Raw genomic sequence first — 16,751 nt, forward strand, 5'->3', positions numbered from 1 at the left:
AACACTTATTTCTCAGACTGAATTTTTTCAGATTTGTTCTCTGTCCAAATGTGAATTACTTGCAATTTTGCAAAACAGTTCAACATTTTTGAATATGAGAAGAGTGATGGGAATAGCAAACCTTTTCTCTTCATTGTTTAAAATTAATAAATATTGTAACCCATTTTCATCTGTTCTTGCACCTTAAAGTCAAACATTCAATATTTGCATAGAATTGGCCCATTTAAAAAAAATCTGCATTTGGCTATTTCAGTGAAACTTCAGTTTTCATTTCACTGCATTATTGAAAATATCATTTTGCAACTGTTCAATACAATTGATATTAATTTTTTCACACTTTTCAACAATAGCGTAAGGATAGGTTGTAGTGTACATATGTGATTGGTTAATTTAATGGTGTAGTGTAGTGGAAAAGGCTTGAGAACTTGTACAGGACATGGAAAAAGTTGGGACTCTAAAAGTGCCTTTGGCTTATCCATTGGGCAGTTTGCAAGGCTCATTCATTATCTTGTCAAAAGCAACGATAATAAGTAGAACAGTAATGGTGAGATGAAGACACTTAATTTACTAATTTGAATCAGGCTCAAAAATAACTAAATGTGCAGTGGGTGTTATAACTGTTTATTAGAACGGTGTGTTAATTTTTATTTTACTGTATAGACATTTAAGAGGGTGAATTTTTATGAAGATCCAGTCCTTCAGATTTGCACATGTATTGGCAATCCCAGTGTACCAAATTCTGTTTTCACTCAGTGAGCCTATTAGCCACAAATCTCGTCAAGTTCATTCTAGTTATGCACAGGTTTAAATCAGTTGTGGGTAACTGAGGGCAGAATTTAGCTCTTTGATTTTAATGGGACTGAGTAAATATGAGTAAAATTTAGGAATGTGGAACCCTGTACTAAATAGAGAGATTGGTCCTATTCATAATTAAGTCCCTAGAAGCTCCCCATGATTTAAGTGAGGGTGAAACCTGAGCTATAGTATAGAAGGCGTACAGAGGTCACAGGAAGTCATTCATGAGATTGTTGTACACATCTTGTGTATATTAGGCACATATCTTGTTAGCCACAATTTGATTAATTGTTTATGATTTTTTCTATTTGTTTTTTAACTTTTGTATGTATATACAAGTTGGGGTGAATTCATCCCAGATATAATTACATTGATTTCAGGTAAATTGCAGCAATAATGAATTTGAATCATACATTTTCATCCCAAGTTATATTTTAGTATTCAGATGAGAGGCATAAGAAAATGTGTAGCTGGTTAACAATGAAAAGTTAGTTACTTCCTGTCTTTGTTATTAAGTAAGCAAGTCAGATTTACAAAGGCTTACTTTTGGAGTTCAGTTGAAGTTAGTACAATTCACCGATTTTTCATCAGTGTACTCTTTTGTGTGTGTTCTAGGCAGAAATCCTTACTGCATTGACAAAAATTATGGTGGTACTCTGATTATTTGGGATAGAATTTTTGGTAAGTGAAATAAGTTGCAGTTACTAATGTTAATTAATGTTGCAAACAGGAAGTTTTATGCTTTTAAACTTGATTATTTTTCCTTCTCCCAGGAACATTTGTGGCAGAAAATGATAAAGTTATATATGGCCTAACACACCCAATAAATACATTTGAACCTTTCAAGGTCCAGGTAATGTATTTTGCTTGCTAAATTTTTATATTTTAATGTGAGTTTATATTTCAAAGAACCACATTTTTGAGAGATATGGCAAACTATACTGTACTATAGATAGTTTTGTAATTATTTGAAGTGTTTACTGTAGTGCTGTCACATGTTAGTGGTTTAAACCATTTCATATAAACCACATATAATATATTTCTGTAAATCTCAATTGTTGTTGGATCATATTTCTCAATGTAGTCCATTTCTATGCTCTCTTTGGAATGGTGGGTTCAGCAGTACACCCTGGGCTGAAAATGCAATGGGTAAAAATTATTCATGTTATTTTTCACTGAAGTCAGCAGATTTACCCTAGTAACGAGTAATACTCCTGTCATAATAAGTTTTTTCTTTCCTGCTTAATTAGGATGACATTCTTTATCAGCAAATGGTAAAGATACAAAATGTATTATATTTGTTACGTATATTCCTCTTTTAAAATAATTCCCCAGTCTAAAGGCTTATATAATTTGTTTTTACCACATCTCTTCATTACATTTGATATTCAGGTTATCCCAGAATGATTTATGAAAACAATGAATTAATGTTACTATTGGCAGTAAATGCAACAGCCAACATGCACTGAATAAACGCTGAGATACAGTTTGAACGTTAAAATCTGTTTTATTGAGGAAGATTGTTAGCTAAGGCATGACATTTATCCTCACCTCTCTTCTCAAAACCCAAAAGGTTGTTTATCTTCCACTTGGACAAGCGCCAGAAGAATAGTTTTCAATTTAACATGTCATTCCAAAGCTAATGGGGATGCTCAGGAGTATCAAGACAGAATTTTGTCTAGTTCCTCTAATGTTGCAGTGCCTCTTATAACACTGATCCCTGGGCCTGGGTGCTACTGTGGGATGTAAACCTCTGTCCTGGCATTGAAAAGAGTTTTCTACCAATACATTATTCTGATGCCTGATGTGAAAGATGGGGGTTTTGTTAGTGGCATGTATATCTAGGTACAGTTACACCTAGAAGATTCCGTTCAGAACTTTTAGTGGAACATTTCAGCATTTTCAATGGAATTATGAGTTCTCAGTACCTCTGAAAATCAGTCTCTTGGTAAAGCAGGGTAAAGTATAATGTTTTGTTAAATTGCAGTTTTTTTACTAATGAATATGGACAATTACTTATGTCTTCACAGTTATGTCACTTGGTTCATATATGGAGAACATTTTGGGCCACTCCTGGATACTGTAATAAACTCTCTGTAATATTCAAAGGACCAGGTTGGGGACCAGGAAAACCTAGACTCGGCCTTCCTGAGGAAATCCCAGTGGTAAACTGAATATATAGAAGGATTTCAGTTGCATATAAGTTACTTACCCTATACGTGCTGGTGGATCAAGGTTAAAAAAATCTACGTCTACTATCTTAAACTAGAAGCTTTAAAGAAGGGTGTGTCTAGACTACCTAGTTTTGTCGACAAAAGTAGACTTTTGTCGACAAAACTATACCAGCGTCTACACTACCGCTGAGTTCTGTCGACATAACGTCGACAGAACTCAGCAGTTTTGTCAACGCTGGTATACCTCATTTTACGAGGCATAACACCTTCTGTCGACAGAACTCTGTCGACAGAAGGTGTTATTGCCTGTAACATTGCGTCCAGACTACGGAGTTCTGTCGACAAAGCAGCTTGCTTTGTTGACAGAACTCAATGTGTCTGGACGCTCTTTGTCGACGGAAGTTTTGTCGACAGTATCTGTCGACAAAACTTCCGTCGACAAAATGCGGTAGTCTAGACGTACCCGAAGAGGGAATTAAAACAGACTTAAGGGAATGGAAGTTTTAGCTGCGTGTTCCCTTTGTATTTGAATTTTAAAAATTAGTCATATATAGACTTATTCGTTTTCCAGAAATTTTCAGAAGTTTTATATAAAGTGGCACTTAAAACCTTTAGTTTAACCTGTTTCTCACAATAGATCATGTATATATTTAGATAACAAGTACTCCTCAATTGTTTCTCCCATATGCCATTAAACATGACCCTTCATCACTTGGTATTTGCAGTTAACATAGGGACTAAAGGATAACATGATGGAGTAGGTCACTAATGAAGACTATTATCTGTTTTGCTGTAGATCACTGGAAAAGAAGTTAATTTCGATCCCAAATTACCTATATATCTTTCTGTCTATGCAACAGTACATTTTGTCTTGATGCTGGGCTTTTATATGGATCTTTTTGAAAACAAGGCTGTAAGTAATTCATACTTTAGTGAAGTGCAATGTGTCGTGTTAGCAAAAAAATGTCTGAATGAGAGATGTTTTGAATGTTAAAATGAAGTATTCAATTCTGCAGAGGCCTGATCCTACTCTCACTTACTCTGCTATACTCAGGAATAACTCCACCAAAGTATATAGAGTCCTACCAGTTGAAAGCAAGTGCAACTGAGTTTGGATTCAGGCCTAAGAAATGTATCTATAATGATTAAACTAAAATATACCCTCTAATATGAACAATATTTTCCTTTTCACAAACAAATTAGGGTTTAATATTTTCCCCCAATATCAAGAATTCCCCCCGCCCCCTTGAACTCAGATATTTATCAGCCTGTTCTGAAGATTTTAGCTTGGCTACATAGCTGTATAAATGCATAAAAGTTAGAATATTTCAAATAAAAAGTAGAACGAAGCCAACTTATTGGAATTACAGATAAAATAACTAATATTAACTTTTCCAAAAATGAATTTGGGTGCTTGAGATTCTAGTTGACCAATGGTAGAAACGTAGAGGCATGATTCTTTAGTGGATAAGTGCTTGGCGTTTTCTAAAAAACAGTCCTTTTTGAAATGTCTGAAGTTGGGCACCCAAAAATGTAGGCTTCCAAACTCAATAGTCACTTTCAACAAATCTTGACTGAAATATTTGCGTTGATTCTAATGTGAATGCTCCTTCTCAAGTGCATGTCGTGCAGGGCAGGGAGATGGTCTGCAACTATAACAAGGAGTTGGGGCCTGCGTGGTGGCAAGCTATGGCAATATGGTATGATCCCTTGGCACTGTATAGCCTCCCAAAGCCATTCTATACCAAATAGGGAAAGTTTGACTAGAATACAGAAGAGAGATTGTGCCATTCTGGTGGTGGAGGAATTAAAAATAACTACTTTACACCTCATCCCTGCATAATTTAGGTGAAAAAAATTAACTCTGCTTTAACATCAACTTATTTTGTGTACCTTGTGACCTTACCAGAGGGTCATGTGTGTCTCCATAGTTTGGTGATCCAAAGGTAATATGCTGACTAGCTGTGATGACATTTCTGAGGACTTGGGCTGGACTAGAGCTATGCAGAATTAGGATCAGCATAGCTGCATATGGAGCATATGAGAGAGAGAGATCAGTTACTCTTTGTGTCATGTGAATTGTCAGGCTATGAATGATGTTCAAGCCTTGTCCTCTGGCACCAGTAAATCTGATTGACCTAGATGAACATACAGTGGGTCTTTGCAGCAGCAAGAGCTATAGCATACTGCATGTGAATTTCTTCCTGGTTTTGTTTTTTTTCCCTTCAAGTGGGGGAATATATGGCTCAAACTATTTTTGTACTATCATTTACAAGTGCAGCTGTTTAAGAACTGTCAAAGGATTAAAGGAAGTTTAAATAAAACCTGAAGTCCTTTAACGTTATTATTATTCTCCACAATCTCACAAAAGTATCATTCTGAAGGGTCAGTGTTGTAAACTTAAAATTGCAAAATGAGCAGAAAATGATCTGCACAAAATATGAGGTAGTGGGGTAATAATGATAGAAAGGAAAAGAGAAGACAGGAAGAGAAGTGTCCGCACTTCTGGAAATAAACTCCAAAGATGGTGAAGAAAGCAGTGCTATACAGAAGGTCAAGTTCCTGGATATTTCTAGAAATAAAGAGGGAAAACTATCTCCAAAAGAGAACACATATACGAATAACGTAACTTGGCAAATTCTTCATTTAGTATCAGTTTTCCTGTACGTTGAGGTTTGAAATGGCTATAGACACAACTGGAACTTTCTGCTTGTCTATGCATTATGTCATAACCATGGCATAGCTCCATAAATGGAAAGAACTAACTGTTTTCCTAATTTTTGGGACTAAGTTCCATTGCATAATAGCAATAAGACATTCTACCAGCACGCCGTTGTTACATTCCTCGTGTGATTAAAGTCAGACTTTGATTTCATGTCCTTTAAAAGTGTAAGATTTTCCATACACAAAGAGCAGCCATAAACCTTCAGTTGAAATAACCTTTAATTTAACTTAAGAAACTAGCAGAATAAGAAAGAACAAATTAAACATTTTCTGCAAGAGGGAGCAGAGAGTCTTTCTTCCATAGCAATCTGCACAACATTCTGAGAATAAAAGTTACTGCTAAGCTCGATACACCATGATTTGACTGAAATTTTGCTGAAGTTAATGGGCTTTGGATCATTCCCAAAGAAAATGCTAGAAACGTAAAACTGCAGTATATTAAAAACAAATGTCATCACAGTTTCATAATTACATCTACTGCAAAAATCACTCAAAATGTAACTTGATCAACACTTTCTGGAGTGTCTTATTGCTGGTTGTTACTATAGCACATGTTAATATATGTACTTATGTTAGCTTGTTTGTACATAAGCAGTTTTGATGTGATCAAGAGAAAAGATAAGAGATGTCTCTCAAAGACAGGACAACATTGAGTGATGTGCATAATCCTGTATTTTTAAACACTCCAAGACATTTTAAGGGTTTTAATAAAAGCTTCTAAATCAAGAAATTTAACAAGTGACCTCCTTAACACTGAAACTAAATTCTTCTTTAGTGCTGCTAAATGAGGAAACCTAAAATCTGATGCAGATTATTAGCATTTGGTAAACTGTGAAAATTGCCAGACCTTTTCATAGGGGCTGATGTTCTGCAATATGCCAGTAGGAGAAATATTTTCGTGGAACACATCACAAAAATAAAATAATGTACAATCCTTTTAAACATAAAAGTAAGTTTGGAAACAGGCTCTTATCTAAATACTCTTTCACTCTGAATGGTGTATTTGCTTGATTTGAGCAAATTATTTCATCTTTACTAAAAATATTTTGTGGTAATCTGTTGATTATGCAGCAGTGTAAATTTCTTCCCCAAATTCCATAACTCTTTTTTTTAAACTTTGGGACATTTTGAAAGCTTGTAGTGAAATCAAAATCCAACAGAAATATTTTTTTCTGTTTGATTGCAGCCAATAACCACAATGCAAAAGTTGTGGCTGATGTGTAAGTGAGGGTCCTGCTGTGGTCCCATAGGCTTCTCTGTTTATACAGATACTATAGTATATAAATACTCATTTATTTTATCTAGCCATGCATATATATAATTTTTGGTGTGGTAAGAGAGTGCTAGCCATAATGCTAAATTGTAAAAGGCACATTCATTTCTCACTGCTATTTGCAATGCCTACATTTAACATATAATGTTTGGTTTAGTGAAATAACCTACTGACTTTTTTGTTGATCTTGGTAGTTTAACACTTAGGAAACTGATGTTCAGCTGCCAGCATCCACTCATGGGGTGATGCTATGAATAAAAGTTTGAAATGTAAATTGAGGAAACATGTTATTGAGTAACTGCAGGGCTAGATCTGTAAAAATAAAGATATAGTTGTTCAGTGTAATAAACGCATATTTACACTATGTAGCTGATGTTCTCAACAACTCTTGTTACTACAAGAATGATATTACAATATATTTGGGTGCAGATTATTTTGAAGATAGCCGAGAGTATCACTACAAATGTGGGAAAACATATTTGCTATGCAAAATGGCTTGAATATAGTTCTCAATTTCTCATCTTCTGTGAAATATAACTTACTGCATCTAAACTTACCTGAATGCTCATTAATAGATTTAAAAATAACCATTCTTCTACAAAGGAATTTCAAAAGCCAACTATAGAGAAAGCGAGCAGAATTTGCCTTGATATGCAAATTAGACACTGTCTCTCATGGCTTGAATGAAGACTTGAACGGGATGGCCCATTATAAAACCTGTTTTCTTTACATGCAATGCTCAATTGACATTAAACTCTAAGTATGGGACACTTCCAGCCCATTCAGTTAGCCTCATTAGCACCTGCACTACAATTGACAGGTACTTTCCCTGAGCCCTCATTTTTTTTATGAAGGTTCCCCCTTTTTTTGTCTGCTCTGCTCATCTGAAGAAATGGGTTTTGACCAAGTCACATGGTTCACCCTTCACCACTTCAGAAAGCAGTGTACTTTGAGAATGGGAGACAAGTGATGCAGTATATATTCTTCCTTTCAGCATGTTTACACAGCATAAAGGAATCAGGATAGGTTTGACTTGCAAATAATGGCAATCTGTAGGCCACCATGTTCTCAAGTGTGGGGCCTGAATCAAGTTTGACAGAAGATACAGATGCCATTATAAAGTATACTTCCCAATTGACAAAGTTGCTAAGAAGAAATAGAAAGTGGTCCAAAGCAGAAACTGTAAAATAGACAGCTTATACCCAGGCCCAGATTAAGACATGCTGAGGCACTAAATTATGTCAAGTTTAAGAGGTCCCATAGCATTGCCAAAAAAATGTGTATTATTCTAATAGAAAGGACAATGAAAACAGGAATACAGGGCATCCTCACTATAAGTCACCTGGTATACATCTGCATTAAAGTTGTTGACGCTTGTAGGAACTGATGCATTATAAATTCTCCCATTACCTGCTCTTAAGTGGTGCAAAACAAAAAACCAACAACAGTTTGCACAAATGGAAGTCAGCCATGGGGAAAAAAAAGCTTTAAATTGTTTCGCTACAAGTCCAAGTTTTTTTAAACGTATCTTGGACTTATTGTGAGGACAGCCTGTAATAAAGTTTTATATTTGCACAGATAGTGGTATATGGGGGAAGATGTAACTAGAAACTAGTAATTTTTTTTGAGGGGGAGGGTATTTGGAGGTCCTAATTTAATTTATTTACTTTGTGCATAAATATGGCACTGCTGGTACCTCTTTTTTCACCTTCTTTATTATTGTAAAGGAGCAAGGGTTTTATACAGATGAACTGCATATAATTTTAATCCAGATGCTAAAAGCCTGTTGTTCGTGAAATATATCTATACTCCCTTCTCTTTGCCAGAATCTAACAGTTATATAGGTGTAAAGCTAAACTGCATTTAATTCTCCCTTTGGAAACTGAGATTAGGGAGAACAGAAGGAAACTTCTTGGATGACTGAGTCCCAATCCTTCAAAGATTTACACACACACTGCAGGAGATTATTCTCATAAGTGACATTTTTCGTGTATATAAATTTTCACAGGATGAAGTCTAAATTTCAATATTTTTTCCTTCTCCAGTGCTGGGGAGCAAAATCTGCAATTTAAACCATTATTTCGATCCCCTCTAGCTCAGATTAGGTCCATCAAATGGAGACAAATGAGGACTTCAGCTTGTCAGAATTCTTCAAGTGAAAAATGGCTTAATGAAAACTGTTAACATCTTTAAAACTGTAACTGTTTAATTTTTTTCCAAAATATTTTCTCTTTTCCTATTGAAAATTGTGGTTTGGTAAACAAATGATGTTGATAGGCATTTAAGATAAGTCATCAGGTGTTTTTTTTTAAATGAAGAAATGCCCTTTTGATTCTGGAGGTTTTCCAGACGGCAAAGTGCCTTCCTTCCCAAACAACCTTAAGGCCCCTCGCAACCAAGGCAACCAGGGACAGAAAGGAACATGTTATGGAGAGTTTTACTGCAGCCCCAATCACTGCTGTAACATTCAGGGGCAAATCTTCCATGTTCTTGATGCAGTAGTCAGCTGCCCACTGGTCCCTAGTTTCCCAGCTCTTCTCAGAGGCGTAAGTGGGTACTGCCACACCATGGTCTCCAGAGCTGTGTCTAGACTGCAGGGTTTTTTCAAAAAAGGTAGCCTTTTTTCGAAAAAACTTCACCTGCGTCTAGACTACAGCCGCGTTCTTTCGAAATTAAATCGAAAGAACGCGGCTTTTCTTTTGACAGCGGTACTCCTCATTTCACGAGCAAAAGTGCTCTTTCGAAAAAAGGCATTCTTGAATGCAAACAGGGCTTTTTCGAAAGAGAGCATCCAGACTTCCTGGGTGCTTTCTTTCAAAAAAGCGGCTTGCTCTTTCGAAAGTACTGGTTGCAGTCTAGATGCTCTTTTTCGAAAGAGGCTTGCAGTCTAGACGTAGCCCAGGAGAGGAATCCTCTTCAGAATCTAAAAGGGAAAGCTCCTCCCAAAGCTGACTGGCACTTGGCCTACATGTCAGACATTGGTACCATCTGTGTGCTGGTCCCTGGGCACTGGCTGATGCAGTGGTAGTACTGGAATCCCTAGGTCTTTTCCCTAGTTTGGGGGCTCTCTGCCCATCGCTCACGGTCTACACATCAGACTTTGGAGAGCTAGCAGGGACCTTCTTGTGCAAGTCTGTCAGCCCAGGCTTGATGGCTTGCTCCTGTAGGTCCCAAAATGCTGTATTAGATATATCCTGTGTAACACTGGCTTCAGACTGCAAGGCTTGATGAAGTAACAAAGCATGGACAAGCGTTTCTGCTTCCTTGAGTGCTGGAAGTTTAATATCATTTGGAAGGTGAATTTTTTTAATCACAATTTTTATTCACCTGGAGATAAATCTGTGCAGTGGAGCAGCTTGACAGATGCAGCTAGAAAGTAGTATGTGGTTGCTTGTAAACTGGTTAGACTCTGGTTATCCCTTTGCTGGAAATCTGTTTTCTTTATCTGATAACTTTTTATGAATGATATCAAAGTAAGTGCTTTCTGATTCTTCAGTAAAACAATAGAATCCATTGCAACCTGAGCCTGTAGTCTCAAGTGTGCTGGAAATATGGACCATGAAAATTTGTACAAGTGTAAAATTTGAGAATCCCCCCACCCACACAGACTCCCACCCACACAGGCACTTACCTTAGATCTCTTTTGGATAGGGGCCACCACTGGAAGGAGAAGTGGTGATGTTGCAGAATGGGATTTTTGAACTCATACTTTTGAGCATGCATATATGTATTTTGATTTGTTTTCAATACTTGAAATCTTGAGGTTGCAGTTTATAAACCCTGCAGTTAGCCAGACCTGTGGTGGATAGCTATTTTCTTTTGAGCACCAATATAAAGGGTTCAGATAATCTCAGGAGAAAAGCAGAGGGATGAAAATTAAAAATAATTATTTCAAAGTTTAATCCTACGAGCAGAATTATTTTAGGAAAAATCTGATTCCAGTAGCTTCTGAACAGCAAAAATAAGGACATTTAGGAAACAGGCTGGAGAATCTGGCATGGGTTTTTTAGATACAAATTTCAAAGTATCAAACTACTTTAAAAGCAGACACTAATGTATAATTGAGAGTGAAAGTTCAGTCTGCTCCAGTGTCAAGTTGAGAACCAAATATCCCTTCAGAGAGTTACCCAAAATGAGAAATTTGTCTCTTTGTTGTTTTAACAGACTTTATCACAGGTGACTCTTCTCTTGAGGATTGGCTACATTATCCTGACATTGACCTCTATTGGATTCCTTATGGAGCAAAGGCGAGACATGGAACATTTTCTTTCTTTTCTTATTTCCTGGCTGTGAAAAATATAAAAATTCTATTGTGTACCACAATCACTTATAAAATATGACAACCACACAGTATCAAGAGGCCATCATTGTAATCAAAAGCATGCATTTAATACTTGCTCAGGAGTGGGCAATAAGATCAAAAGCAGTTTGCCAGGGTTAGCGCTTGGCAGGCTGCCAGATGCTTTATTTCCTTGCGTGTCCACAGGTATGGCACCTTGCAGCTCCCCGTGGTCATGGATCACCATTCCTGGTCAGTAGGAGCTGTGGAAAATGGCGTCCCAGTTTGTGCCATTTCCTTCAGCTCCCATTGTGCAGGAATGACAAACCACGGCCAATAGGAATTGCGAGTGGCCATACCTGCAGATGTGTAGGTAAATAAAGTGTCTGGCAGCCTGCAAAGAACTAACGGTGGCAAACTGCATCTGGCTCATGGGCTACTTATTGCTCACCCCTGTACTTGCACACTGCAATATATGGACCAAGCTGTGATGCATTTATAAGTAGTACCCAACACCGCAAGTACTTCTGTTGGAGTCGGTGAGGGTTCTTTTGGACTGTTGGGCTACTCAACTTGAGTAAGGAGCTAAGAAATAATGGAAAACAACTATTGAGGGAAATGGTATTCATCCTGCTTGTAAACTAAATAGACAAAATTATTTATCTTTAAATATATAGTCATTTTTCATTTAACATTCCAGTGACAACTGCTCTGTTTGACCTGCATTATTCATTCAGAGATAAAATGCCTTTGATCCTTACACACTAAATTGTTTAGTTCGGCATAGGGAAATAATTTGCCAATGTACAGAAGAAGTTCAGAATTTATGCAACTAAAAATGTGGATGGGTGTAAACTCTATATATAGTCACCAAAAGGGATTAATAGGTTACAGCTTTATTTGTTGTTTCCCAAGTAAAGATACATTAAAATAGAATTAAGATTGAGTGCATACATCAGAAATTCTAGAACATGGGTTCTTAATTTTCATTGCACCGTGACCCTTGCAACAACAAAAATCACATTGGGTTGTATCTCCCTTAACTGAGACTCCTTAGTCCAGCCACATCCATGATCTGTGGACCACAAAGCCCAGGAAGAGGGTGATGGGGCAGGAGAGCCATAAGTGGCACCAGAGGCTTAGATGGGAGCCCAGTGTCTGTGAGCGGGACAACATGGGGGAAGTTCTGGCTCCATCAGAGCAACCTGACTGCAGCAGCTGGGCAGGTCTAGCCTGTGTGTGACCATGGACCTCTGGCTCTGGCCAGGGAGCTCTATCCCTGTCCTTGAACGTGGAGGTCCAGACGTGTTCTGGATCCAGTGGTCAGGGAACTCCAGCCCCAGTGGCAGCCAAGGAGCTCTGGCCCCAATCCGCCACTTGGGCCACAGAGCTCTGGCCCCAGCTGTGGAGCCAGGTGGCTGCTGAGCTCTTCTCTTTAACATCTCTGGCTATGGCACTCTAGCCCCAGCAGCAGTGGGACTGGGGAGAGCCCAGTGAGGCAGCAGTGGGGACAGGTTGGAGCCCTAGCCTGGTGGCAACATGACCACAAGAGGAGGGACCTTCCTTGATCTGGCAAATATCCTCATTCGGGACCAGTCAGGTCCCAAGGGGCCAGACCTGTGAGGTCCAACCTGTACATGACCTTATCGGGGGGGGAGAGGGGTTGAAGCCTGAGCTCATTTGAGCCTTTTCACCCCGGATGGTGGAGACAAAGTCTGAGCCCCACCACTCCAGGCTGGGGAAGCAGAAGTCAAAGCCCCAGGGCTGAAACCCTCTAACTTGATTCCCATGTCCGAAGCCACTAGGCTTCAGCTTTGACTCAGGGCTCCAGCGAATCTAATGGCAGCCCTTATGCCCCCTTAAAAGCGGGTCACAACACAGTTTGGGGTCCTGATCCACAGTCCAAGAACCACTGAGGCAGAACACATTACAAACATGTTGATCCTCAGACCAAGTTTACTAATCCAGGAAATTCAGAGCTAAGTTTTAAATTGTAAACTTAAATCAGATTTTTAGTGAAAATAACTACAGGATGTCCTCAGTGCCTCATATTATATCCCTATTTGCCAATGACATACTGAACAGAGTACTCAACATGTAATGAAGAAAAGATGGAACAATAATTTTAATTCTTATTTCTAGGCCCAAAGGAGCTAGTTTGGAAGCTGTCCGCTGCGCAGTTTTTCTAGTTCTGCACAAAGTTGGCTACCTGAAAACATACATTGCTAGCTTGGCATTTACTTATGAGGTAAGATATTTGTTTTTAAGAGTGCTATATGCAGATTGCAGGCCCTAGGGACTCTTGATTTTTTTCCCTTTTCAGAAAATAATCATTTTGCCAATTTAAGATTAAGGGTTGCCTTTAGAGTTATATATTTCTGTTATATATTTTGACTATACAGTTGATCAGAATTTTGGAATTTTTTCTTAGCCTTTTATCCTGTTTCTCACAGATTGCTATAGGGGAAATTGTTAATTGTGGTTGGTACCTAATGTATCAATTTAAAAAAAAAAGTCAGACACAAAAATGTGTATAATATATTAGTGGCCATAAACTTTTAAAGAAATTCCTTCATGTGCTGCCCAACCTCCAGATTTAATTTATTGCATGATCTTAATTATTCTGAAGGATTTAACAATCCACCTGAAGTAGCATACTCAGTTGTCAAGGAAATCAGATTCAATTTGTGTTTCCTGATTTCACATCCTCTTTAGCATTTGTGTTTAGAGTGTAGGATTTTGGTGGTGGGGGGGGGGTGGTCTGGACTTAGAATACATAGGTGTATATTTTACATTAGGAGCATTGCCAGCAGATGTAGAGAAGTGATTATTTCCCTTTCTTCCGCACTGGTGAGACCACATCTGGAATATAGCATCCAATTCAGAAAGGATGTGGACACATTGGAGAGGGTTCAGCGGAGGACAACGAAAATTATTAGGGGGCTGGAGCACATGACTTACAAGGAGATTTTGACTTGTTTAGTCTACAGAAGAGAAGAGTGCAGAGGGATTTGATATCAGACTTTAACTACCTGAAGGGAGGTTCCAAAGACGATGGAGAGAGTCTGTTCTCAGTAGTGATGGATGGCAGAACAAGGAACAATGGTCTCAAGTTGCAGTGCGCGAGGTTTAGGTTGGATATTAGGAAAAATTATTTCACTAGGAAGGTGGTGAAGCATTGGAATGGGTAACCTAGGGAGGTGGTGGAATCTCCATCCCTAGAGCTTTTTAAGTCTCGGCTTGACAAAGCCCTGTCTGGGATGATTTAGTTGGGATTGGTCCTGCTTTGGGCAGGAGGTTGGAATCGATGACCTCCTGAGGTCTCTTCCAATGCTAGGATTTGATGATTCTATGAGGGATTGCTGGCAGCGTGTAGCTGGGGTTGCCAGACCCTGCTCTCTGATGCAGTCACCTTATGCAGGGAAGGGACTGGGAAGGGGAGAAGCTGGCCCCGCTGTGGCCTCCTCTTCTTCCCTAGAAGTGCCCCATGCTGGGAAGGGTTTTGGAGGCTTCCCGCTCTAGGGACAGATTTCCCCCTTCCTCTTCCCTCCTGGTCCCACACGCCTCCATATGGGCAGGAGTTGTTGTTGCTAATAGCATCTGCAGCCGCCCAAAGCTGGGAAGCAGCTCCAGCTTCTTCTGTGCTGCCGCCTGGCCACCCGGTGCGGGGGAAGGGCGGCAATCACTGAAGTACTGGAGGCACTTCTGTTTGCACAGGGGCTCCAGCACATGGAGCCTCCTCTTCTGGCCAGGTCTCTTGTGCGTGCCTCTCCTAAGTGCAGGAGAGGAGCCAGTTGTGTCCCATCTGTGCTACAAGAGAGGCTGGGGGAAGTCTTTAAAGTGGCTCCCAGGACTGCAGCGTTTCACGGCTACTGGACCCCCTAAGGGCTGGATTAAAATGTGTGGTGGGCTGGAAGTTCCCCACCCTAGCTCTAAATCTTGAATTTTTAAAAAATCCATTTTGTTTCTTAGTTTTTTCTTCATCTTTTTTCTTCACTGTAATATTGATATCCTTTGGTCTCTGACTTCTGTAACTCTTCTTCCATTGTTTTTTCCCTCCCCTTTTTGCTTTTTGGTTATTTCTTTGTGTTCTTTAGTCTTTTTATCTTTTTCCCTCATATTGGTCTTCCCATTTGATTACTTCCCTGGCCCCTTGTCTTTTTTGTCTCCCTTCTTATTTTGCACTAGCAGGTTAGTCATCATTGGTAGTATCTCGGGAACAGATTGTTCCGTGATGTTTTCTTTGAAAATACTATAAGCGCAAGTGCCATCTAAATAATTTTCCAGAGAACAAATCAAAATATGAAACAGCAGATGTAGAGTCTTAAAGTTAATATAGGGTTTGTTAACTGTCACACTGGACACATCAAGTGTTCCATTTACTACAGAATAGATACATTATAGGTATGTCTATACTGCAATTAAACACTCACAGCTGATTCAGGCTCTTGGGGCATGGTCTGTAAAATTGCAGTGTAGGTATTTGGGCTCAGGCTGGAGCCTGGGATGTGGGACCCTTCTTCATTCCGGGGTCCTGAAACTTGGGCTCAAGCCCAAACGTGAACCACCTATACTACATTTTTCTAGTCCCTCAGCTCTAGCATCAGTCAGCTGGTGTGGGCCATGGTGTTTTACTACAGCATAGACATACCCCAAAGATATGGTACAGTTCCTCTAAGTGTGCCAGGATCTAGAAGATTTACCTTCATAGATAAAAATAAATGTTTAATTCTACATGCACACTGCTTTGAGTGTTACTAAAGGATTGTAATTTGTGCTAGTGAGTTTTATGATGCAGTCACCTAAAAAGAAATCGACAGATCACAAACTCATAAAACAAAATCAAGAACCCTATCAAACAGCTTTCAGATGGCAATAGTTTCTGATTGTTATTGATCTGGGTGAATTTGAAACCAGTGACCCAGCAGTAAAAAATTTCGACAACTTTCCCCAGAATTTCTCAGATCTTGAGGTTAGGTCTAAGGTAGATCAGTGAAAACTACTCACTTAACTTGGCTATGTATGTACAATGATATATTATGACACACACAAATGTTAACCTGTCTAGTATGTGAAATGATTATCGTTACTTATGCCACCTTTGTCCTTTTAAATTTTTCATCTGCTCATCCACACATCCCTCTTTCCCCCCTCTATTTCTCTTGCACACAGACACCAGTCTTATTTACAACTTGAGACAGATAGTTGTTTTATCATTTTCATTCACTCTTTTTAATCTGAAGGACCCATACGCACACACTCTTTCTCATTCTCTCACTTGTCCACCACTAATGTATCCCCTACGGAATATATTTGTGTATCAATTATAGATATTTGTGGTGGTAGTTTGAATATCTCTGACTCCAGTTTCTGTTGACTCACTTGGTCAGTACCTAAAAGTTGTCTTTTTGGATGCTGATTTAGGAAAATAAAGAAAATGATTGTAAATTTTAAAATGTACATACTCTGTACACCTAGAATGTAGTGGATAATTCTGCCCCAGAAG

At 38.8% G+C, this 16,751-nt stretch overlaps 1 protein-coding gene across 1 annotated transcript in view; it reads left to right on the plus strand.

Annotated features, from left to right (window-relative positions):
• AGMO (alkylglycerol monooxygenase) overlaps positions 1-16,751 on the plus strand; it is a 266,886-nt gene that overhangs the window by 136,644 nt on the left and 113,491 nt on the right. The window contains exons 7-12 of the mRNA XM_006138322.5: positions 1,411-1,476; positions 1,569-1,648; positions 2,826-2,960; positions 3,766-3,882; positions 11,131-11,213; positions 13,388-13,493. Of these exons, the coding sequence (XP_006138384.3) occupies positions 1,411-1,476; positions 1,569-1,648; positions 2,826-2,960; positions 3,766-3,882; positions 11,131-11,213; positions 13,388-13,493 (587 nt within the window). The remainder of the gene's footprint in view (positions 1-1,410; positions 1,477-1,568; positions 1,649-2,825; positions 2,961-3,765; positions 3,883-11,130; positions 11,214-13,387; positions 13,494-16,751) is intronic.

Source organism: Pelodiscus sinensis, chromosome 2 (assembly GCF_052426305.1).
Source record: "Pelodiscus sinensis isolate ZL-2025 chromosome 2, ASM5242630v1, whole genome shotgun sequence".
Lineage (NCBI taxonomy): Eukaryota > Metazoa > Chordata > Testudines > Trionychidae > Pelodiscus > Pelodiscus sinensis.